Consider the following 24,900-nt stretch of genomic DNA (forward strand, 5'->3'; position numbering starts at 1 on the left):
AAACAATAGGAAATACTAAGCATGTACCTAAGAAAATCAATTTTTGGTGACATGTGTGAGGCAATGCATTACCATTTCTTTTCTTTTGTTTTCTTTTCTTTTGAAAAGCATTTTCAAAGCGTCTTGTGCTTTGGGTCATTTATTGAGGAGATTGGGATTTAGAAACTCATAACAAATTTATAACTTCAAATAATATTTAAAATTATCTTCATATCCTTGCACCCTGGAAGCTTTATGAATTTATTTTTCACAGAAAAATACTTTCCTCGAACTAAGAATTTTTACCAGACCTTTTTAATTATACAAACGACAGTTAAAAAACAACCAAAAGAACACTTACAAAGGAATGAATAAAAGTTTGTTTAGATTTACGCTCTAATCAATAGTTCGTACACGTTACTATTGTTGTCTCCACTGACCCGTTTCAGCAATTCAAAGCTTCTCCTACTTCCCAAGAAATCTATCCTTTTAAACGGCACAAACCCTTGCTCTAATGACTCTTTCTTGACAAAGATGGAACGAAGCTTATCAGCATGCCTAGAATCAGTATGGATAGCCATGCTTATCTCGTTTGCTGACATGTTCTCCTGCATGACAGACAAATTGAATTAGTACATAAAAGTTAACAAACCTTTTGGTTTAAATATAAATTAGAACGCTTTTAATCACTGAGAAATCACAATTTCATGGCTTACCTGGTAGAATTCATAAATATGGTCCAAGAGCTGTATACATGAAAAACCCCTATCACTGAAGAATGTTCTAGAAGAAGGACCAAGTTCACCAAATCTATCGATGGGAAACAAAATGGTCAAAAAGTGGTTTCTGAAAATCAACTCCTGTTTCTCACTGCCAATCAACCAACAAAACAATGTAAAAACCAACTCCTGTTCCTCTCTGCCCATCAACCACAAAATAATGTAACTTGCAAATATTTTTGTGGAGAGCTAAAATATAAATTGTAGCTTCTGCTAAAGGCTCAATATAAAATGAATCCACCAGTACCTTTCTCTGAGAGGACGAGTAAAATTGTCAAATGATGCTTGTGAATCTTTCCCATCTCCTTGTGCACCAAAAAAAACTCGAGACTGTTGTTCATTCAAATCACTAATTGGAGAAGACTCAGTATAAATACAAGCAGTCGAACTGGGATCAGCAATTGACCAGCAAACTGAGTCCAAGAGTGTGTTCGGTGTAATTGGACGTAGAGGTATTTGACATGACTGCAACCTCAATAGAAAATACATGGAAGCAACGTACAAACCTTACATTAATAAAAGGGTGATGATGGGTGTTCGGAATGTCATAGCTAGTAGTTATTTCAGATTCGCAAAGTGAATACGAAATATAAACTTATTCTATTACCTACATTACCAATAGGAAAGTCAATTCCATATGGTTGACATCGGTCCTTACGAAAATGGAAATAGAATATTTGGAAACATGTGAAGTTGACATACATTACTTTCATAACCCACCACCAAGCAAACTGAATCAATCTTATATTGTACTAAATAGAGATTGACCAATCACGAATATCAGCACTCATATGTGTAGGCACGATCAATTTTAAAAATTTGCTACGAATTGCGAGACTCTCAAGTAGTTCGCGGACCATTAAAGAAAAGATGCACACAATGTCCCTAGAATATTGAGGCATACAGCTATTACACTTTACAGATTCATATCCCAAAAAATGCCCTTTAAAGTTAATTACTAATTGGTCCTTTATCCACTGATAATACAGACAGCACCAATATGTTTTATAATATTACATGCATACCTAAAAGTAATGCTTAAAAAGTGTATGACATGTGAAAGAACAGACAGTGAACATGTGAGAGAGCAGACAATGGCCAACACAAACATTTGTCAACAGATACGAATATCAATATCACTTACTTGCATATGGCGAGCACGACGGATTCGCACCCCCATTTTGGCTGAATCTATCAACTGTTGCCTTTCTTCTAGAATTCCTTTGGTTTTTTTAGACCCTAGAGACTCTCCATAAGTAGGAGCATCTATTAAGAGTCCGTCAAGTACTGGAATGTCATGTTGGGAATTCTCAAGGATTGTGCTAACCTGCCTAGCAAGGTCTGCTGACAAGTGGACAAGCCTTTGCACATTTTGCTCCTTCGCTGTTTTAAGAACCCATAGTGGCTGAAACAGTACATAGATCTTTTTTTATTAAGGAAACAGATTCCATAGAGAAACTAGGAGTACATATACCCACACATAATCATTAATATATATAGACATGCACATATGTATACATATATAAATACATACATTTTTATGTATATCCAACAAGAAATACCTTATGATAAAGATGCAGTCCCAAAGGTAATTAAGGAGCAAGAGACACTACATTAAATGTCAAGAGGAAGAGAGGTTGAACATGAACAGTTTGAAGAACTAGTATTAATGTAATGGTAATGCGTAAGAAGATAATAAAAACAAGGAATTCTTTTGATTTTTTATTTTTATTTTGAGGTTTTATTCCACAAAAGCATAAATTCTCTCTTTTCTGCTGTTGAAAGAAGGTTGCTGATTAATAATCAGGAATAGGGGTAGGAAAAAATAGCTTAGATCCGTAGAAAAGAATGAAAAGCCATTATTTGAAACTTCTGATTCTAGAACTAGGCTTATGTCATCAAAGAAATCTCCATTCTTCTTACTGCGACTTTGATTCCAATAAACTAAAGTTAGAAGAAGAATCTGAAAAGATGAGGTTACAAAAAGTAAAGCTAGAAGCTCTTGTAGTAAGGCTGAGGAAGCAGCTTCTCACGCATAGAATATTTAGATCTTTTATCTTTATATTAAGCCTGTTAAGTTAGGTCCAAGGCTCATCCCAAAATGACTAGCCTACTAAGGAAACCTCTTTCCCAACTAATAAACTCAAGATCTTTGTACTCACCAATCCATATGGAACTATTCCTTAACAATCCCCCTCACGTGTAAGCCCTTTTTTGTGGCTATACAAGTGCATAATTAATGTGTAGGCCCTCTTTTGTGGCTCGACAAGTAGATAATTTTAGGTGTATGCCGTCTTTTGTGGCTTTACAAGTGGATTATTTTAGGTGTAGGCCCTCTTTTGTGGTTCTACAAGTGGATAATTTAGGTGTAAGCTCTCTTTTATGGCTCTACAAGTGAAAATTTAGGTGCAGGCTCACATATGAGTACCCACTTTGATACCATGCAAAGGTGGGTCCAAGGCCCATCCCAAAATGACTTGCCAACTTAAGAACCCTCTTTCCTAACTAATAAACTCAAGATCTTTGTACTCACTAATCCATATGGGACTATTCCATAACACTCCCCCTCCTGTGTAGGCCCTCTTTTGAGGCTCTACAAGTGGATAATTTAGGTGTAGGCCCTCTTTTGCTCTAGAAGTGGATAATTTAGGTGCAGGCCATCTATGGCTCTACAAGTGGATAATTTAGGTGTAAGCCCACATATGAGTACTTGCTCTGATACCATGTTAAGTTGGGTCCAAGGCCGATCTCAAAATGACTAGCCTACTTAGGAAGCCTCTTTCCTAACTAATAAACTCAAGATCTTTGTACTCGCTAATCCATGTGGGACTAACACTCCCCCTCACATGTAGGCCTTCTTTTGTGGCTCTACAAGTGGATAATTTAGGTGTAGGCCCTCCTTTGTAGATCTACAAGTGGATAATTTAGGTGTAGGCCCACATATGAATACCTGCTTTGATACCATGTTAAGTTGGGTCCAAGGCCTGTCTCAAAATAACTAGCCTACTTAGGAAGCCTCTTTCCTAACTAATAAACTCAAGATCTTTGTACTCACTAATCCATCTGGCACTATTCCTTACACTCCCCCTCACATGTAGGCCCTCTTTTGTGGCTCTACAAGTGGATAATTTAGGTAAAGACCCACATATGAGTACTTGCTCTGATACCATGTGAACTTGGGTCCAAGGTCCATCCCAATAAGTGCAATGAGTAAATTTTCTCCAAAAAAGGGTATTTTGTTTATTTCTCTTTAGTTGTAGGGTTATTTATGAATTTATTTCTATTTTAAGGGCTTAGTTGATAGGTGCATTAGTTATCAAGTTAAATGGGGCATCTTCATAATTTAGGAGGGGATACTTAAGTGATGGGCAAAATTGACATTTTGTAAGGAAACAGGAGGTTGTAGGTTTTAATACCCTAATCTAAAACCTCTCTCACAAAGAAAGTTACAAATGGTGAATGATAGTTGCTACTTTTCCTCTCCAAATCTCAATTGTCTTTGAATTAAGTTGGATAAACAAACCCTAGAATAGAATTTGTTATGTTCCACTTACATGCAAAGCTTCACAAGGATAAAGAATTATCTTGGGTACCTCATAGATTAGCTGCATGAAGGATTAGGAAGAGCTTTTGCGTGAAACTTTATCAAAGAAGCCTAGACTATGCAGACTGCAGAATTAGGGTTTTTGAGTTCGCACACTTATAACTTGCTTGGGGATTCAGATTGAAAAACAGAGGCTATGGTCAGATAGATGGAAAAGTAAGGAAGATAATGATATAGGTTTGAGGAATCTGCGGAATGGCAGATACAGAACTTCACTTTGTGGTCAGTGCTCAGGAAGGACCACAATAGACTCTTTTAAGGGTTTTGGGGTTTTCCTGATTCAAAGACATGTGAAGGACTTATATAGACTCTTGCGACTCAAGGGACGTTTGAGGAAGTATCTAAAGGAACTGAAAATGCTCTAGGCACATTTTGGAAGTGTCTTGATAGGAAACAAGCTCTTCTTCAATTTTTTTGAGTGAAGTGAGGATTTTATTACACAAAGAAATGAAAATACAAGGCCAGCTAAAGGAGCACTCCCTTTATAACAAGAGATTGAAGGGAGGCTTCATGCTTGACAAAAGAGTCAGCAAAAGAATTGACTGACCTCGAAACTTGAGTCCAAAAACAATGAAAAAGAGATACGATTTCTGAAATCTGATGAAAAATGGCCCAATGCCTCCAAGGCGAGTCAATAAAAGAAGAACACCAGTTGAACACCAATTGAGAGTCACCCTAAACAATGAGAAGACCACTAAGATGGTCACAAAAGATGATGAGACCTTGGAAGAGGGCATAGAACTCCACCAAAGTAGAGTCAGCAATACCTATTGGACCAGCGTAAGTAATGAGAGGGGTACCATCAGCATCGTGGAATAAACCATCCAACCTGGCAATGCCCAGGTTGTTGTGAATGCTGCCATCAAAATTGAGCTTGAGGGTGCTTAGGCAATGTCGTTTCCAAGCAAGAATGGGAGTGGAGATGCTAGCCAACACAACCCAGCTAATAGAAAGAAGGGTGCCAATCAGGCTAGCGAATTCATTTCTGGTGTGAAGCCAAGACGAGACCTGGCTAACAATGATGCTAGACACATCCTTCAGCGTTACTGACTTTGTAATTAAATCTTCTGTTATTTCTCTCCTTCCAGAGGGTTCAAGGAATGTGGGCCAGCAGGCCGATAGTAGAATCTTCCCCATTTTTGGGATAGAGGTGCCCAAAATGAGTCTACTAGTGAGAAGATTGCTAGGAAGGCAGAAGGTGCAGTGGAGGAGGTGGGATACCGTCTCATCTTCAGCATTGCAAAAGGGGCAGAGGATGCAAGGAGTGGTATTGCCACGTTTTCTCAGGTTGTCCGTTGTTAGGATCTTATTTAGGATGGCACACCAGAAGAAAAAAAATTCAAAGGAGCCGAAAGACTCCAGGCTATAGCAGCTTCATGGGGGACTGGGGCGTTGAGCCAGCCATTAACAAGATTCACCGAGAAATGGCTGCTATCCTCAACCTCCAGATAAATTTATCATGAGCGTTTTGACGAATTGTGATTGGTTGAAGCTCCAGAATGACTCTTGCCATGAGTTGAGCTTCGTCATCAACCAAACTACACCGGAAAGTAAGATTCCAACAAGCATCTGAAGCCCATAATTCAGCAACAAAGGCGTTGCATCTTGTACAAATTTGAAGTAATGGATCATAGAAATTACAGAGAGTATCAATGTCACTTCTGCTACATATTTGGGTCCCCCCCTCTTTGATTCTCGTCCCACGGCTAGGCTTTGGGCCCCCCTTATTGAGAAATTTGAGAAGTGTCTTGCAACTTGGCGAGGCAATCTCCTATCCACAACGAGTAGACTCACTCTGCTAAAGTCTTGTTTGGTTGGCCTGCCAAATTATCTCCTATCTTTTATTAAGAATCCAGCCGTTGTGTGCTCTAAGATAGATGTTATTCATCGTCGCTTCCTTTGGAGAGGATCTAAAGACACATTTAGATATCATTTAGTCAGTTGGAAGGAAATGTGTATGCCTCAAGATAGACGTGGGTTGGGCATTCGACCCATAAAGGATATGAATAATACCCTCCTTAAGTGGATTTGGATCTTCAATGCCAACCATAGAAATTTGTGGAGAAATATGGTGTGCCGCTATCTTTAGATTCCAGGGCACTGGTGGAGAGAGGGAGGTGCTCCTCACTATCTATCCCCGATTTGGAAATTCGTTTATAAGTTGCTTCCAGCCTTCAAGGTCGCGACGTCCTTCTACCCAGGAAACGGGAGGATTCTTTTATTTTGGACTAATGAGTGGTGAAGTCCCCGGCCCCTCTCTAAGGTATACCTGGGACTGTACAAGATTGCCATGGACGTTTCATGCTCGATAGCCGAATCTTGGAGTAATCTTTCTTGGAGTCTTCTCTTCTGCTGAAGCTTGAATGATGAGGAAGTTGTTGCCTTCTGCTCGCTTCTTTCCAGTCTCAATGGTACCATCCTCCGGGAGAGTGTCAGATAAATTGATTAAGAAGCCTAGTATCAGTGGAACATTCACAGTGGCTTTAGCCTATTCCCACATCAGGGAAGTTGTCCTCAGTTAGTAAGAGCACATAGCAAACCTCGCCTAGAGACTTTCAGCGCCTAACAAAGTTAAATTCTTTATTTGGACAACCATCAGAGTGCAAATCGTCACGGCGGACAATCTCCACAAGAGAAGCTTCACCACCCCGGATGCTACCTGCCCCCTATGTGGCATTTGTGAAGAGTCAATACAACATATTCTTCTGCATTGTGGCTTCTCGTGCAGAGTTTGGATGGCAGTGTTCCAGAAAATCGGCATTCAGGTGGGCCTCCATCAAGATCTATTTGGCACTTCATAGATGAGGACTCGCCTCCCTAAAATTGGCAAGATTTTGCTCTCTGCTTGCCTTGCTCACATCCCTGGTATCTCAGGCTTGAGAGAAATAATCGAAGATTCAACTCCAACTTCAGCAAACTGGATAGTACGGTCTCTTGCACTGTGGGTATGGTTTCCAGCTGGCTCCACATCAGGAAGAAATTTGCTCCTCGGACTGGTATAACCCTTTGATGGAATTGGTGTTTTCTGGCCCACATGGCGGGCCCCAAAGGACTCCAATCACGGCTGAGAGGGAGCCTCCCCCCAAAGATTGCATTAAGTTGAATTTCGACGGTAGTGCTTTGGAATGCCCAGGTCCGGCTGGTGCAAGGGAGGTTTTCAGAAATCATAGTGGAGAAACTATCCTCTCCTATGTTGGGCATGTGGGCATTGCAAATTCTACCATTGTGGAAGAGAATGCTATTCATCTTGGGTTGAAGATTTTCAAAGACAGACTTCAGGGGAAGCTACTGATTGAGGGAGACTCTAAAGTAGACATGAGCTGGTACTCTAATTCAGCCACTCCTCCTTGGCGGCATTGGCCAATTAGTTCTTCTATTACAGATATTGTATCTTCCATTTCTTGTACTTGGAATCACATTCCTAGGTCAACCAATTTTGTGGCTAATAGGCTAGCTAAATTTGGAACCTCCCAGCAATCTCTCATTGTTTGGGACGGCTCCCCCTCCTTGTAATTTTGCCCATTTAAGCTTTTAATATAACTCAGTACTATTTCAAAAAAAAAAAATCTTATTTTGCATGTACAATATAGCAGCCATGCATGCCAAAGTTTTTTTTTCCCCTCTCCAGCCATTATTTTAAGTTTATATGTCAGAAATTCACTCCTCTAAAATTTACTTTAATAATTTTTTTTGCTAGACAAAATTAACTTGTCTCCCACATGAAACCTTAAATTATTGTTTTAGGATAGTTCATAAGCGAGACAAGGGAGAAGAAGGATCTATTTCTCATGTTTTTTTTACTAGAGTTTGTTATTTCTGTTGAAGAGCAAGTATAAGAGAGTCTTACATGACTCTCACAAAAAGAAGTCTCATAGAGCAGTAATTAATATGATAGAATCTTACAGGAATCTCATGGGAGGATGTCTTACAAAAGTGTTTCTATTAAAAGGTGTTTTAATTATTTCAGTCTTTTATTTATGATCAATTATTTAACTATGTTAGGCTTATTTTTAAGTGTTAGATTTTGGGTATAACTAGGAAAAGGGTAGTTTAGTAGTAATTGGATTCTACTTGTTTCCTCTATTATAAATAAAGACTCATTATACTTAAAACAACAAGTCAATGAAGTATTTCTCTCTCCAGAAATTCAACATGGTATCAGAACGGGTTTTGTGAATTAACTTGGTCAACCCATAGGGATGATGTGGTCCTTTTCTGATTTATCATCTCTAATAGTTTAGGTTCGTATTTTTCCTTTTCTTTTTTTCATGTCCCAATACCCGTTGTATCCTTGGTGTCCGCACCTTCAAACTAAACTTTTCATATTGCACCTTCGTACTGAACTTTTTTTCTACCTTCCTTCACAGTCTGAATATTTTCAAAGAGTGACTATCCGATCATCTTCTCATTGAAGGAGGCTCTAGTGTCGTTATTAGCTAGGGATCGAGATCGACCATTCCCCCTTGGAGCCACTGGCATACCATATACTCCATTTTTTATGTTGTAACAGTTATTTCATGTTCATGGAACCATGTAATCCATTCGGCTAATTTTTTGGACAATAGTGAGTGAGATGACAGTTTGTTGGACATTTTTTTACATAACTTTGGGCAAAGTTGAAATTCAGTAGTATCTACCAACCACAAACAGATGGGCAGACTGAGTAGCGAATCAAGAAGTGGGTAAAGTCTTAATGTAGAAATAATTAAAATCAACAGATAATTGGGACACTTTGCTGCCACTTGCAGAACTTTATTACAATAAAAGCACAAACTACCGCTACAGTAAAGCCTTTCTTAGGTTGTCAACGGTTATAACCCAACCAGTCCTCATGCACCAACCAAGCTTCCAATTTCAGGTTCATGAAGTGGATGATATGGTCAGTAGAATGAAGGTCGTTTTGTGAATAGGCCAAATTTAGGCTGAAATCTGCCAATGAGGTTTTCAACAGAAAACCTTGAAACCCTGATTAGCACAGAAAGTAAGTGTTGTTTAAAGTTGGAGACCTTTGGGCAGTGATTGGTTTCCTGCTGAAGGTCTTAGAAAGCCATTGAATAGGAATTTTGGACTATGTGTAATTCTCGAGAAATTAATGATAACGCATAATGTGTGTTTCCTTCTTAATGTTAAGGCATTAGATATCGTTAATGTCAAGCTCTTATATCCCTATCATGGGAAAAGAGCTGTTATTGATGTAACGAACTCAAGGATGAATTCTCCTCAGCCAAGGGAATCTAATGCAGTCCCAAATGCAATTAAAGGATCAAAAGATAAGGCACAAAATGTCAAAAGAAAAAGAGGTGGAATATGATTAGTTTGAAGAACTTAAAGGAGAATCTAAGAAGATGAGTTTTCAAAAAGTAAAGCTTAGAGGATCACGTCACATTACGGAGAAGGCAGCTTCTCTGGCATAGAACTTCGGATTTTTTATCTTTATATTTGGCCAATAACTGTGAGTTAATTTTCTTCAAAAAGGTTATTTGTCTTTAGTTGGTAGGATTATTTATATTTCTGTCTTTCTGTTCCAAGTTCTTAGCTTATAGGTGCATTAGTTATTAAATTAAAAGGGGCATCTTTATAATTTTAGAGGAGGTACTTAGTCATGGCCAAAGTGGCATTTTATAAGGGAATAGAAGGTATATTAGATATAATACTCTACCTCTCCCACACGAGAGTTATGAATTTTGTATGAAAGTTGCTATCCTTTTCCTCTCCAACCTCAATTTGTTTAGAGTTTGGGTTGGATTGACAAAACCTGCAACAGAATTAGAGCAATTCTTTCTCGGTAAGAGTGTAGTTTAAGTGCAAACTTACAGGAGTTCTGTTTTCACTACACATCCAAAATGCAAACTTGGTCTTTAGGGCATACTTTCATTCCATGTCAACATCAGATACGATGCTACAAGAAGACTTTGCCAAGGCCTATCTTAATGTAAACTCTATAAATACCAAAAACCTGAGTCTTTGTTACAGATCTTATACCTAAAATGCTGATGAGTTTTAATCAACATTCAAAAATCATTACATTGGTCAAGTTTAGACTGTTTTGGTTTTCTATTTATTCCATGAATACCTCTTCCCTTGAGCAAAAAATGGACCCAAAATAAAACACATTTGACAGATTTACAAATTTTATATCTTAAAGCGTTTTATATTGAATCAACTACATATATAAAACCGCATATAAAAAAGGAAATGAGGATGAGGAAGTAGCACTCACAGTAACAAGATTGCTTGTCTGTCCAATATATTTTTGAATAGAAACCCCTTCACAAACTACATAAGTTGCATTGCAACCAACAAACCAGTGATCCAAAAGAGTAGCACCTTCTCCAATAGCTGCATCAGCAATCTAATACAAAATAGTTGTAAAACTAGAATGAGTTTTATAGGGTACAAATAATTCAACTGAATCCCTCAACAAACCCCTCAAGCAGCAAATAGTTGAAGAAATTAAATGCTACAAGAGATGACATTGAGTACTTCAACATCTAATAAATGCCCCAAACTTACCAAATTCCATTCCATAACTATAATTTTTTACCTTCCTCTGCAAGTCAAGTGAAATACTTGAGTCAATATACAAGCTTTCACCCGAAAGGTTGGGCCCTTTATGCTTACTACGTTGTATTTCAGGGAGTTCCAAAAGTGATTGCCGAGTTGATAGTTTCTCTCCTTGCATCACAGTAGGAAGGCAGAAGTTCTCACTGTCTGAGAACCCGACAAGGTGATTCAAATTTGCTGATGGCAGAATATTTTCTCCCAAGCCTTTTACACTATAAAAAGATTCACTCAATCTAACTGCAACAAAGATACATCAAAAGAATTGTCTTAGAAGAAGTGTCTACAGAATTACCAAAAGATATTTCTTTAATTTTCTGCTGAATTACTTCCTGGAAACACAATAGCCAGTAGATATCGAAGATTATTTCATAATTAGTAAATTCCATCGTGTATCAGTATAAGAACATGCATGACATTTAAAGAGCAAAACATTAAAAATCACCCACCATTCCGCCTGACACTATCCACAAACCATCCCAAGGTAACAACAGATAGGCCATTTCTTGATCCGTGCTTCAAAGCATGTTTAAATTTACGTCCACAGACGCTGTAGTCAGTGTTAAGAATACATGCCAACCCCAGTAAAATGAAAAATTAACAGACACAAATGTGAAGTAACTACATTTCAGTGATTGCTAATTTGAGAGGATATCTGTACTACTAGATGAGTGCACTGAGGATGCAAATTTGTACTGTATTCACCACCTAGCCTTTCTGTTGCAGCCATTACTTGTTTCCTTGCCTCTGTCACATCATAACACAAAAAATAATGGCTGTTGGACTTTTTTTAAATTCATATGAAACTAAACTGCCAAGAAAGAATAGTGATGTATATACCAAGCTGAACCATAAGTAAAATAAAATCTCAGATCCAGCATATCGACCTCAAAAGTTTGTAGCTATACCGCAATGATCTCAAACCTACAATGCTTTACTCTCTCAACCACACTAAAAAAGTACATGCTTTCAGTTTTTTCAACTTTGAGACCTCCTTGGTCACAACACATAATAATGACTACTACTAATCTATCTGCCACAATCAGAGTCTTACACCATTCTTCAAGTCTTTCACACTTCCATTCAATGTAAATTTTGGTCTTCCTATATTTCTTGTTATTCCATTGACTGGCATCACCAGAACCCTTCTCATTACTGCACTATTAAACATCCATTAAACCTGTGGAGTCCATTCACATATTTGCATTTCCTAGTTTCATCTTTTTTTTCAAATGTTGATTATACATGCACACGACACTCATTTTTGTTGAATTTCTGGAGACGAAAATAGATCATTGACTTATTGATTAACTGAGTACAACGAGCCTCTATTTATAATAGATAAAATATGTAGAATCACATACAATTAAACTACTCATGTCCCTGTTACATCTAAAGTCTAACTCCTAAAGATAAATCCAAGAATCATTAAACAACTAAACACAAATAGAAGACCAAAATAACTAAAACTCCTTTTAATTAACTCCTTTGAGACTCCCTCCCATGAGACTCATGAAAAATTCTAGCATATTTGCTGAAAAGAAGATATAGAAGGTTCTTACATGACTCTCATAGTAAGAAGTCTCACAAAACCGGAATTAATATGTCGGAGTTTTATAGGAGTCTCACAGAATGAGGTCTCATAGAAGAGTCTCAGTTTAAAAGTGTTTTAGTTATGTTAATCTTTTATTTATGTTGAGTTGTTTAATTATGCTAGGACTTATCTTTAGGTGTTAGACTTTGGGTGTAATTGGGACAAGGATACTTTAATTGTAATTGGATTTCATTACTTTGCTTTATTATAAATAGGGGTTCATGTACTCAGATTACAACAAATTAGTGAAGTTTTTTCTCTTTACCAGAAATTCAACAATATTAATTATTGTTCTATGAAACTTCTTCTTGTGAGAATCATGTAAGACTCTTCACGCCTGCTCTTCAACAGTCCCCCTCAAATTGGAGTTTATAACTTTAGCTTGCAAGGAAAAAGAATTTTGATCTTCAATCTTCTTTAACTGAAAAATTCTTCATATTCCACAACACGTGGAATTCTTCATTGTAGATTATACTTCTTCTTCTCAAATGATTACAACACCCATACTTTAAATCAGAAAACAGCGCACAATGCAACACTAAACTTCCAAAACTGGATTCTTATACATAAAAAAAAATAAGAAGAAGACGTGCATCAAATAAATAGAGTAATGAGAGTGACAAGGTTTGATTCAGCTCATAGAATCCTTCATGATAGGTTTTGTTACCTACCTCATCCTTCATACTTCTCCTTCTATTCTCCCTTTCAAGTTGGAAGGTAATGGTAGTAATCCCAGATTGAAAGAAAAAAATGATTGTAGTAATTATCTCCTCCATTAAGGTGACTCAAGGATAAGGACTCAACCGCACACAGACTCTCAAAAATAAAAAATATGGGTGATAAAATAAAAATAGTTGAAATCAACACAAAATAGTGATAATAGTCACTCAACAAGGTAACGTATGTCACTCAAAAGACGGCGATAAAAAATACCCACTTAAGGGCACTAGTAAAAAAGTCTCGATGGACTTAAAAAAAACCATATATAGTAAAAACGAAATCAACCCAAGAAGTTTAACAAAGGATTGACCTGAAAAGGTAAACGAGATTCCAAAAATGAGATGGTAGCAAAACATAGACAAAGCAAAAAGGTCATAGGGGTATGAAAGATAGCTAAAATAAACACCACAGGTAATAAAATTAAAAGGAGACTGTAACACTAGATCTGTAAAAATAACAAACAAGTTGGACCAAGAATGACCTCAAAGAATATTTTTTGGGGGGATGAGCATTAATTTTTGGAGATAACTGCATGGAAAATATGCAACCAATGAAGACAAGTAAGCCAACACTAGAGAGGAGACCTCAGGTCAAATAGCCTTGTGCAATCTCCCCTCAAAACAAAAAAACAATTTTATTAAGACGAGCTTCGCACGACAACACATGGACCGAATCTGTTATGTAGTCTAAACAAATAAGTTTGTTGCGGATCCAACCAGACCAGAATTGCTAAAAATAAAAGGACAAATATTACTTCCAAATCCAAAAGAAAAATATTTTTCAGTCTCTGAAGTAAATTGTGAAACATGAACCTCAGTTACCTTTGAGAGGGTTTCCAAGGGTATTACCAGAATTGAGAATTTATAATGCAAATTTCCTTTTCAATCTCTTTCTTTTTTTTATGAATGGTGATTTTATTAAAAGAACCCAAAAAAGGAAGAGCTAACTCCTAACAACAAGAGATTGCAAGGAAGCTCCCTACTTGGCTAAAACATCAGCCACAGAATTTGCTAATCTCGGGATGTGAGACCAAAAACAATCAAATAAGTTTACTATTTCCATAATTTCAAAAAAGGTGTCCCAATGGCACCACGGAGGTGCTGAGTAATTCTCACACCAACCGATCACCACCTTGGAGTCTCCTCTATGAGAATGGGCCTGAAGCAGTGATCGCAAAAACGCAGAGCCCATTAAGCAGGTTGTGGAGCTCGGATCTGGTCCCCAAGAGAGTTACGAATCACTCCGCCAAAACCAGCTATGATAGGGTTGCCGAAAGAGGATCCGTCAAAGTTTAATTTAAGGACACCAGCAGGTGACAAGGTCCACCCAGAATTAACTGGGGGCTTCAAAGAAGTGTGAAGCTAGGCAAGACATCTCCAATTGTCTCTGATGGAAGACCCTGAGAAGGGGGAGAAGCCTTTTCTAGAGTATAGCCATGTAGTAATATTTCCTAAGATAGTTTCATCGACTCTATCTTGAGAGTTGAACTTGGTGAATTTCCTTTGGTTGCGCTCTAACCATAGACCCCAAGGGATGAAAGCTAAGCAAGCCAATATCATAATTTTTCCAAGACCGAGGATGGAGGTCCCAGCAAGCATTCGGCAGGCTACGAGGAGATCTACAGGGAAGCAAAGTTGGAGTCCAATTCTGCTGATAATCAACGTCCAAATCACCCAAGAGAAAGGGCAGAGGAAAAAAATCTTCGGCGACAAGGAAAAAAGCCAAATGGGGTCCACCACTAGGTGGCCACGATTTCTGAGATTATCAGCAGAGAGAATTTTGTTGAGGCAAGCGCTCCACATGAAGAATTTTACTTTAGGGAACGAGGGGGGGGTTGGGAGACAAAGAAAGAGCCACTCTTATCCGGCCACCAAATTAACTTGTCTGATTTGCTAGCCTGAATTTTGGTCGACTATAAGGTTTCCAAAAGGCGACATGTTTCATCCCCCATTATTGGTGACTTCAGCAATTGTAATTCTCTTGAATCTTGAAATTCTGAAGAGGCATATCACCCGACCACCAGTCTTCCCAGAATCTAATATTTTGGCCATATTCCACATAGAATCGGACAACCGAGGAGAAAATTGGGATAAGGAGAAAGAGAGATCTCCAGATAGGAGATAAGAGCCTTTTGTTTCCCCCCTCGGTCCATCAATTCAAAGTAATGCCGAGCTTTGATAGCACCATATCTTTCCAAAGGTTTGGTAGGAGCAAGGCATGATTCATGTCTCTGGTAAGCCGGATTCCGAGGCCTCCAAGGGTTTTTGGGAGGCAAACCTCCTCCCAACTGACCAAATGGCATTGGAATTTTGAGCTGATTCCTCTCCAAAGAAAAAGCTTCTTCATCTTATCCAACTATCGGCTAACAGAAGCAGGACAAGGCAAGAAGGATAAATAATGATTTTGGATGCCAGCAATGCTTGATTTTAGAAGGGTTAGCCTGCCTACCTTGCTAAGTAATCGACCCTTCCAAGTGGCAAGACACGTCTCCATCTTTTCAATAACTGGAGTCTAGATATCTTTGCAAATGCGATTCAAAAACAGGGGAAGACCGAGGTAGGTGCAAGGGGTGGATGAAATCGAGAAGCCAAGGGCTTCGGCCATTTCCGAGTGGGAGTTTGGGTTGATATTGAACCCAATCAAGGAGGTTTTCCCCCAATTTACCTTCTGACATGAGGAAATTTTGAAAAATCCCAGAACCGCCTTAATTCTTCTGATGTTATCCATAGTTCCTACTCCAAATATCAAAGTGTCATCTGCATATTGGAGGATAGGGATATTAAAAGCCGAGGAGTTGCTGATTGGGTTTAGCCATCCACATTCTTTGGCTGAGAAGAACATAGCAGAGAGAAATTCCATCACAATATTGAAAAGGAGAGGGGAGAGGTGGTCTCCCCGTGTCAATCCCCTCGAGCCTTTAAAACATCCGCAAGTTGTTCCATTTAGGACAAGAGAATAAGTTGCGAAGGACAGGTAGCTCTTGATCCAGTATCTCCATCGATCTCTAGAGCCCATGCGTGACATGAGGTCGTCCAAATGGGTCCGGTTTACCCAGTCGAAAAGTTTTTCTAAATCCAACTTTAGTGCAAACATTGATTTCTTCGAGCGGGTAAAATGATCAATCAGCTCATGAGCTGACATAGTGGAGTCCAAAATGTTTCTACCTTTTAAGAATGCACTTTGACCATGGTTGATAACTAGAGGGAGCACTGTCTTGAGCCGGTTTGCGAGGAGTCTGGTAATAATCTTGTATGTGCTCGAGATCAAGCTGATAGGTCGAAAGTCACCAGAGGTTTCAACATTCCTCCTCTTGGGGATCAAAAAAATGAAAGAGGCACCCATGCTACAGAAGGAGATACCATTCTTAAAGAAACCCTCAACCATCAAAGAAATATCTCCTTGAATGAGTGGCCAAGCTCGGTGGTAGAATTCGCCGTTGAATCCATCAGGACCCGATGCCCGAAACTGCCTTTTTGATTTCCATCTGGGAGAAGGGAACTTCAAGAAGAGATGAAGCAGAGCGTGGGAGACGGCCAAAGTGAAGTTGCTGGATTTCGGGCCAATTAAGATAATCATGTGTATAAATCTATGAAAATTTTGAGCAGCTCATTAGTAATTTGGATCCTATCCGACATTACCTCGTTATTGATGCATAAAGAGGTAATTCGGTTAGATCTCTTCCTCGTTGAGGCGTGGAAGTGGAAAAATTTTGTATTGGCATCTCCATCAATTAGCCATTTAAAACAAGCTCTTTGCTTCCAACTGATTCTTTCCTGGGCTAGGATAAATTGCAGCTCCTTTTGGAGCCAAAGGTGAGTCGAAAATTCAGATTGGGTTGGATACCTTTGTTCTTCTGATGAGTCCAGATCGGCAATGCGATTTTGGCGAGGCTGAGGGGGGATATTGATAGAAGTAATTGTCAGCGTTGCAACCGGCACTGTAGCAGAAGTCTGAGGGTGGAAGTGTGTATTTCGAGGGGGGTGAGTGGGTGTTTTGAGGCCTGATTTATGGGTGTCGTGTGGGAAAAGAGAAAGAAAGGGGAGGTGTATGTGGTGGTTTGTATGGATAGTGGCATTGAGGGGAGTAATTTGGGTTTCCAATGTGTCAGAAAAGGTTAGGATGTTACTGGTTGGAAGTTCGGTTTTCGAGGGGTCAGCTTTTCCAGCTGGGGGTACAGTCAAGGATTTGAAATTTGAATTTGAATTCAAATTCAAATTCAAGAAAAATTTGGCTGAATCGGGTGAAGTTGGGTTTGTGGGTTGGTCTGTTCCACTCGGTCGGGGAGGGGAAGGGAAGATGTATGGCCTACCTTTGTGTGTGGGTAGTGGGGAGGGGGGCGCGGGCTTTGACAAGTCCGCCGTGGATAATTCTCCGAACACAGCTTTGATCCAGAAAAAAAAACCTCTCCGACTGTGATTTTGAAGAAGAAATCTTCCGTCCAAGGTGACGAAGGGGCCACGAACACCATTGCGATGTCTAATTTGGCACGCTTGGTTGTTTCCTTCGCACATTTGATCGGCTCTCCAAAGTTTCTGGCCAACTGATTTAGGATCTTTTCCAACCAGAGCTCTGTTGGGATTCCGAGAAAGGAAATCCATTGACCGTAGTGACTTTCGGGAGGGGTTGAATGCCAACCACTTATCGCCGAGAAGTTGAGATAAAGAGTTGGCAAGAGGTGAAGGGCAGCCTCCATGTCCGACAGAGATTGGAAGGAGATTAGCCATTTCGAATGGCCCAAATAAGAGGTGGTCGGACGGTAGTTTAATTTAAGTTTTCCACCAACATAGTGACATAAATCTTCACTATTCCAGCCCAGGGATAGATCATCCATAATCACCGCCGATTTTAGAATTCTTCGGCCCTCCAAGAGAGAATCGGGTGGAAGGTTTATGATGTTGTTTTAGAGGGTTTGGGGGGTGGGGAGAGAAAGGGGTTTTTTTTGGGGGGGGGGGGGGGGGTGTTTAGGTAGGTTTTTTGGAATAAGGAGGAGAGGGAGTTTCGAAAAATGTTCCAATTGAAAGAGGGACCTGATTTCTTTGGGATGTAGATCCATGCCATGATCAAGCTTCCTCTACTTTGGGTGATTTTGCATTCTCTATCTCATGGTATCGGAAAACCGAAAGGGAATAGGTTACGGAGTTGCATCGAAACTCTATTTGACGAGGGGATGAGGGACCTTTGGTGGTGATAGCATCGAACCTTTGAAGAAAGTCGATTTTGGCCACCTCAGGGATCGAGATGAAGGCATGTTTCAATCCATTTCTTATTGTGATTCAGATCGAAACACCATCTTTTCCCAGAGTCGTCTCAGTGAGATCTCCGAGTCGCCAAAAGAGAGGGTGACCATCGACGAGGAGTTTCTCTTACCTTTTTGGTTTCGCTGTATCACCGTCCATCCGTCTGAGAAATCGTCTTTGGCGCCTCTTCCATTTTCTTCGTCCTTAGCACAGTCGTCGCCGATGGCAAGGAGCGTCAGGGAACACTTTTTGCCACCAAGGAGAGTTGTTTCCCTTTCTTCCTCTTCCTGTCACATAGTAGAAAAGGGGCAGCCATCAGAGCCTCCCTGGTCCTTATGCTCACCTCTTTTTTATTTCTCATGTTTGTTTCGCCAGATTATGCAGGCACACTCGTTGCAGAACCCCTTACCACGATCAACGCCCAGGAAAGCCCTTTCCTCTTCTCCATCAATTGTGCTATTCTCGTATGCATTTCATTTATTTTGTCAATGTTTTCGTTGAAGCTCGGTTCTCCTCGCTCGCCCCTTACGCTCACATCGTCGCACACCCTTTGCATTCACATCTTCACTCCCTCGTATCGTCGCATCACCACTCACGCTCGCCCATCTTTTCCCTACCTTTTCAACCTCTTTCTCTATGCTGGATATTTACCTGTTCCACATTCTAACCTTTCTCCAAAGTCGCTAGCTCTTCCTTCTCCCCCTTAGAAATCTCGGCATGTTTCCTCGTCAACAATAAAATCCTAATCCAACTCTGAGACATTTTCTTGCACCTTCTTCTTCTTAGATTTAGACTTTTTGTCTTCACAAATTTCAGTCTGAAATCATCCATATTTTTATGTCCACTTCCCTCACCCATTCTTGAGGTTGAGGAAAGAAAAACCCAGTTCTGGTTCACAATCACGGGGCACGTTAGGGATTGGCATATTGCCCAAAGGCAGGAGGAACCAAAAATACATGGTCTCAAAAGTAGAAGGCAACTTTGAGTCCTACTCGAAGTAGGACAGAAACATGGCAGGATTAGGAAATTTTTGAAGTAGTTAAATCCAACTCCAAATAGGAGCCAACTACTTACTGCCACATCAGTCTCCTTGCTATCCACTCAAACTCTCCAAATTCACACAAAATCTCTGCTTAGTGTTCTGACAGCAAACGTGATGAAGGTATTGAACATCAATCTCTCAATGATGCTCAAATTATTTCAACTCATCAACCTTAGGAGTTTGTTGAACTCTTCTACTCCGCACGACAAGAGTATGGCAAATTAGATAGAAAGGGCTGGGATGAACTTAGAATACAAGGAATGTGAAGGTGAGGGACTTGCTGAAGTTCGGATGCAAGAGCAACAAAATTTTCCTAGATTCTTGAGCTTCAAAAAAAAGGAAGATGATCTTAAACACGTGCTGCTGGAACCCTCATTATTGTTGCCATCTCATGCTTTCTAGTTGACACCTATGATAACTTGAAAGGAGAAGTGGAAAGCCACTCGACTGCAATAAGTTGATGTCTACGGATCTATATGAATCAGTTTGCCATTCATCTGATTGAATCAATGGAATTAATGTTGTTCGAATTGCCATCACAGCAAGGAGATTGGCAGCAAAATCCATTTTGGGAGACTAGGTCGGTCGAAGCTCTAATGAAGATGATGATGATGACAACACTTGAAACGTCGACACAAAGATCCATATCGTTTGTCTTCAGAACAACCAACCTAACTTCAACAATTGGCAACGAAAAACTTGAACACCAGATAAAGAAATTCTAAAATTTTGATGCACAGATAAAGCAAAGCATCAAAGCAACAACTTTCACGTAGTGAAGAACAAAGAGAATCAAATGCAAAGGATACATTCCTCATGTCAACAGTGTTAAGTTGTAGAGCCTAATCAACGCCCTACGTTGAGTCAGTCCACGATATATTAACTATTGTTTCATTAAGGGCGGTTTGGGGATTTTACACTTGTATCACGGTTGCCTTTGTTTCTTCTTTATATTTGGGGCGCCGCTATTCAGGCTTTATCATCCGAGGAGCATTAGTTGCAACCGAGAGAGGTTAGAGAAAAAATAACACTTGTAAGTGTATGCGATCTCTTATAAACTATTTTATCTTCATAGTGGATTACTGCAGCTGCAGAAGACAGGACGTAGTCTCACCTTGAGGCGAACCTGTACAAATCTTGTTGTGTTTTTTTGTGCTTGCTTTTTCCTTCTCTCGCGATTATTTTTATTGTTCTCGTTAGTTTAGAATTAGAGCATCTAATTCCTAACAAACAATAGTTACTTGGTTTGAGATAATTAATGCAAAATAGGGCATACAAAAGTAGGAATAAGCTAGCAAAGAAAAAAATAAACTAGGGCAAAAGCAAAAAGATAAACTACACTAGAACCAGATTCAAAGAAAGAAACACATCATCTCTGTAAATTGACATTGTGTCAATTTAGAAACCCTGCTCTAATACCATGTAGAAATTCTAGAGAAGATAAACAGATCATTGACTTAATAAGTTTCTATTAATAATAGAGGAAAATAAGTAAAATCATATTACAATTAACCCACCCATGTCTCAATTACACCCAATCTAACTCTTAAAGATAAGTCCTAGAATAATTAAGCAATTGAAATAAATAAAAGACTAAAATAACTAAAACTCCAGTCAATTCAAAAAGCTCCTTCATCGCATAACATGTCCCTTAATCTACAATGTGTTCCCATTTCTCTTGGATTGGCAAACAAAATTATTTTTAGTCTTAATTCATAGATCACAGTAATTAAATTCTAAGGGCCAACACTGAATTTCATGTTTCCCATTCACACCACATTAAGATCTCTCAGTTAGCATTGTATTGACTGCAAATAGCAAACACCAAGGGATCATACTTGAGTGTGGTTATTCAGTTCATTCATGAAAAGGACCAAATATATGGACTTAAAAGCTTATCCCTGACCGAAGCTCACATATAAGGGGTAGGTACTAGAGCTTATGTCTACCATTCTCAAATTAGCAATTGCACACTCATAAGTATGTCCGATGCAATAAACCTTCTTGGAACATTTTTTTCTCCTAATAACCACCAAAGCAAATAATTAGTTTCATGTCATAAAGAAAATCATTCTGATAATTTAACTCAATGTAATCATGGCATTTCTATGGATTTTAAGATATAAAATGAACCTTCTTTGAGCAATAGATTTTTTTATGTTTCTGATAGTTGCATATAAGAAAGAGAATATGCTCCACAAAATGTTTTTGTCACAAGAAAGGTTGTCAAAACCCCACACCCAGCATTTTCATTACCCAAACTAACTAATCAGAAAGATAGATAACACAGAAATCTACTTGAGATGACTCCTTGATATTTATAAACAACAAATGAACCATTAGGCGTTCAGTGATACAACAGTGTAATCAAGCAAAATATGGATTTTAATATTTAATGAAAATGACAGATCCATACTTGTAGGTAAAGTTTAGGATGTTCCATGATACTTATCCAGAAGTTCAATAAAGGCCTTTCATTTTCAGACATTATTTTTAGTCAAATGAATATTTACTTTACAAATAAAGCATCAATAATCAGCTGAGAAATGACTTTTTAGGTACTGTGCATTCAGGTGCTCACATAGAGCGCTCACATAGAGCAAACCACTTAATCAGAATCAAACAGGTCAATTAACACCAAAAAGAAGCATTTGAGTTTGCTTAGACGCCTGTCTTCAGAAATAATGCAAATGTGGCCCAATAAAATGAGAAATGGAAGAAAGAATCTTGTCCTAGGCAGTGCCTTTACAGATATATGGCCATAATACAAGTCAAAAACAGAGTGCACAAAAATTTGGACTTGGTATCCTAAACATCATTTCTCCCGCTGTAATTTTTGGTTCATCAGCAGCTAACTGATTCAGCTTAATCTAATGGTTAGACCACAAACCAAACTTCTGATTACGCCTGCTTGCTTAAATCAAAACAGAGATCAAACTTGGTTGCTCAAATCAAAACTCTGATCATGCTTGACTGCATTATGGATACGAACTATCAATATTTACTTCTCCTACTTTTTGAAATTTCGAAAATCCGTGCTAATTCAAACTTTTGATCATGCCAGGTTGCTTAAATCAAAACAGTGATCAAACGTGGTTGCTCGAATCAAAACTCTGATCATGCTTGACTGCATTGAGGATATGAACTATCATTATTTACTTACCATGAAATTTCTAAAATCCGTGCTAATCTTTACCAAAAATCTCGTATCTGGAGAACAAACAGACTGAAAAACATGGGTATTTGAAATTATACGTAAGAGAATCCAGCATAAGATGAAAAGTCCTAGTCATTTAGAATTCGTCCGAAACAGAAAAAATCAAGGAAATACACGTCGTAGAGAAAAAAAAACAAAATGCAGGCCAGGTATACCCTTGGAGAGTCCTGTCACGCATATGATGAGGCCAGTGAAAGGACCATTAGCTCGAACTGGTGAATCAGAGACAACAGAAGAAGCTGGTGATGCTAGCTCCATAAGATGGCTGCTTTCCAAAGAAGGGAAAGAAGAGGAAATCCCCACAATCAGCTTTGAACAACCTTGATTCTTAATCACCTCTACTCCACCACTGACGGCCATTAAGTTCTCTCGAGTTTGGCCCAAAAATCCAACCTCGGCGATGAAATCTCATAACCAACTGCTTTGACAACCTAATACCAATTACCAGAAATCAAAAAGGAATTCACCTACAGATTTCTACACTTTCAAGATTCATACCCCTGCCATCTATCTATAAGAAAGGAAGAAGAGGACGTTAGGAAAATGACCAGAAACGCAATCTAAATGGCGCTCTTCGCTGAAAAACCTTGGAGATTTCCAACACAATGAGATGGGAAAGAAAAGCTAACTTTTCGCAGAGGTTTGGATTCTATCATTGTTAACGTATAAAACCTATTAAACGTTTCAAGCAGGATAAAGCGAAAAAGACGAGCCCTTTTTGAAACTTACATTCGAATTTTTGCCGCTAGAAATGATATATTTAGACCTGTGTGAACTGTGTATGTGAAATATACATTTAAGGCCCTGTTAGTACCGTTTATAAGTGAAATGTACTATGTTACGTAAAAGGAGCTATAAGCCGTTAGTACCCAGCGTAACGGGAGGGAAAGTGAATTTAGAGACATGGGGAGCTCGGGTTGGGGCTGTTGGGAGGGCTCTGTCGAATGAGGGTTTTGGAGAAAAAAAAATTCTCTCTCGCTCACGATCGACCTTCAGGGATTTCAATCACCCTCTGGGTGACCTGTCTCTGCCGCTCGATTCTCTTCCTCTCACCGTCCCCAGCACCAATGACCTTTGTTGTTTCCCGTTTTATATCCATCCTATGTCTTTCACTGCTTGATAGGTAATCGCGGCGCTTCTTACTCCCCATCCCCCCTCTTTCTCTCTCAGTTTCATTCTCTTCCTCCTTTTTTACCATCCTGTGTAATTTCTGTTTTTGATTTTGGCGCTTAATAGTCTCTCTACAATATCTTTTCCCGTGCTTGTTGTTTCCTCTCCTTCTTCCTCATTTCTCTCAATTTTTCTTTCATTCTGATGGCGCTCAAACAATTTTCTGGCATGGCAGCAATTGGGTCTCTGTTGTCGTAGCCCTCAGACATCAGCAGACGAAATAGACCCCCTTGTTTCCTTGTGTGATTTGTTGGTATTATTTTCAAGGCAACCAGGTGGAATTTTCGGAGAAATCTAGCATTACCCTTGTTAATGGTAATTAACAACGAAGGGTTAATTAATATTTAATTTCTAGTAACTAACTAAAGTAGTTTATAAAGTAATTAATAACTAATTAGTGGTTGATAGTAGACATCTAAATAATTCATTAATCAAATCATGGTAATTATTGGCTAACAATTAATGATTAATGATTGGTGTAATAGTGAAATGTGTATTATAATTAATGTTGAATTTATGGTAATAAAAATATAACATAATAGTTGTAATATAAATTACTAAAATATGTTTACTGATTAATACTTAAATAGTTAATAAATTACTTGAGTAGTTAAAAATTAATAAATAACTATTATATTATGTAAACATTAACAGCTTAGATATTCCCACGTACAGCACGGGGGAGAGTGCAATTCCCTCACGCCCCCCAGCCCTGTTTGAGTTATATTTGTATTATTTTTATTTACTGAAAATCAAATATATCAAAATATTTTATTTAATAAATAATCTATTTGTACTTTACACCACACTTTCCACTGAGCATACTAACACAAACAAGTACTTTACACTGCACTTTTCATTGTGCATACTAACACAAACAAGTACTTTACATTTCATCTCACTTTCCCTAGGGAAAGTACTTCACTTTCCAATCCACTTTCCCCTTGCACTTACATTGTGCACTAACCCACCCCCCCCCCCACACACACACACACAA

The 24,900-nt window shown here is 38.8% G+C and overlaps 1 protein-coding gene across 1 annotated transcript; it reads right to left on the minus strand.

The window, feature by feature from the left end:
- Window positions 1-229: 229 nt before the first annotated feature.
- Window positions 230-23,243, minus strand: LOC137956878 (uncharacterized). Its single transcript, XM_068804535.1, has 9 exons — window positions 22,889-23,243; window positions 11,577-11,670; window positions 11,373-11,482; window positions 10,907-11,163; window positions 10,583-10,714; window positions 1,903-2,163; window positions 1,006-1,223; window positions 696-849; window positions 230-587 (listed from the first exon to the last, which is right to left on the minus strand). Exons 1-9 carry the CDS (start codon window positions 23,091-23,093, stop codon window positions 369-371), a joined length of 1,650 nt encoding a protein of 549 aa, XP_068660636.1. The 5' UTR covers window positions 23,094-23,243; the 3' UTR covers window positions 230-368.
- Window positions 23,244-24,900: the final 1,657 nt, after the last annotated feature.

This window comes from Aristolochia californica, unplaced genomic scaffold (genome assembly GCF_029961685.1).
Source record: "Aristolochia californica isolate CCGP_79_NKW_82.1479 unplaced genomic scaffold, dmAriCali1.0.hap1 SCAF_2, whole genome shotgun sequence".
Classification (NCBI taxonomy): domain Eukaryota; kingdom Viridiplantae; phylum Streptophyta; class Magnoliopsida; order Piperales; family Aristolochiaceae; genus Aristolochia; species Aristolochia californica.

Coding starts and splice junctions, on each gene's coding strand:
- LOC137956878 (XM_068804535.1), bottom strand. CDS start 23,093: ATGGCCGTCAGTGGTGGAGTAGAGGTGATTAAGAATCAAGGTTGTTCA. Junction 11,164..11,372: donor GGATAGTGTCAGGCGGAATG/GTGGGTGATTTT, acceptor TCTTTGTTGCAG/TTAGATTGAGTGAATCTTTT. Junction 588..695: donor ATATTTATGAATTCTACCAG/GTAAGCCATGAA, acceptor TCTGTCATGCAG/GAGAACATGTCAGCAAACGA.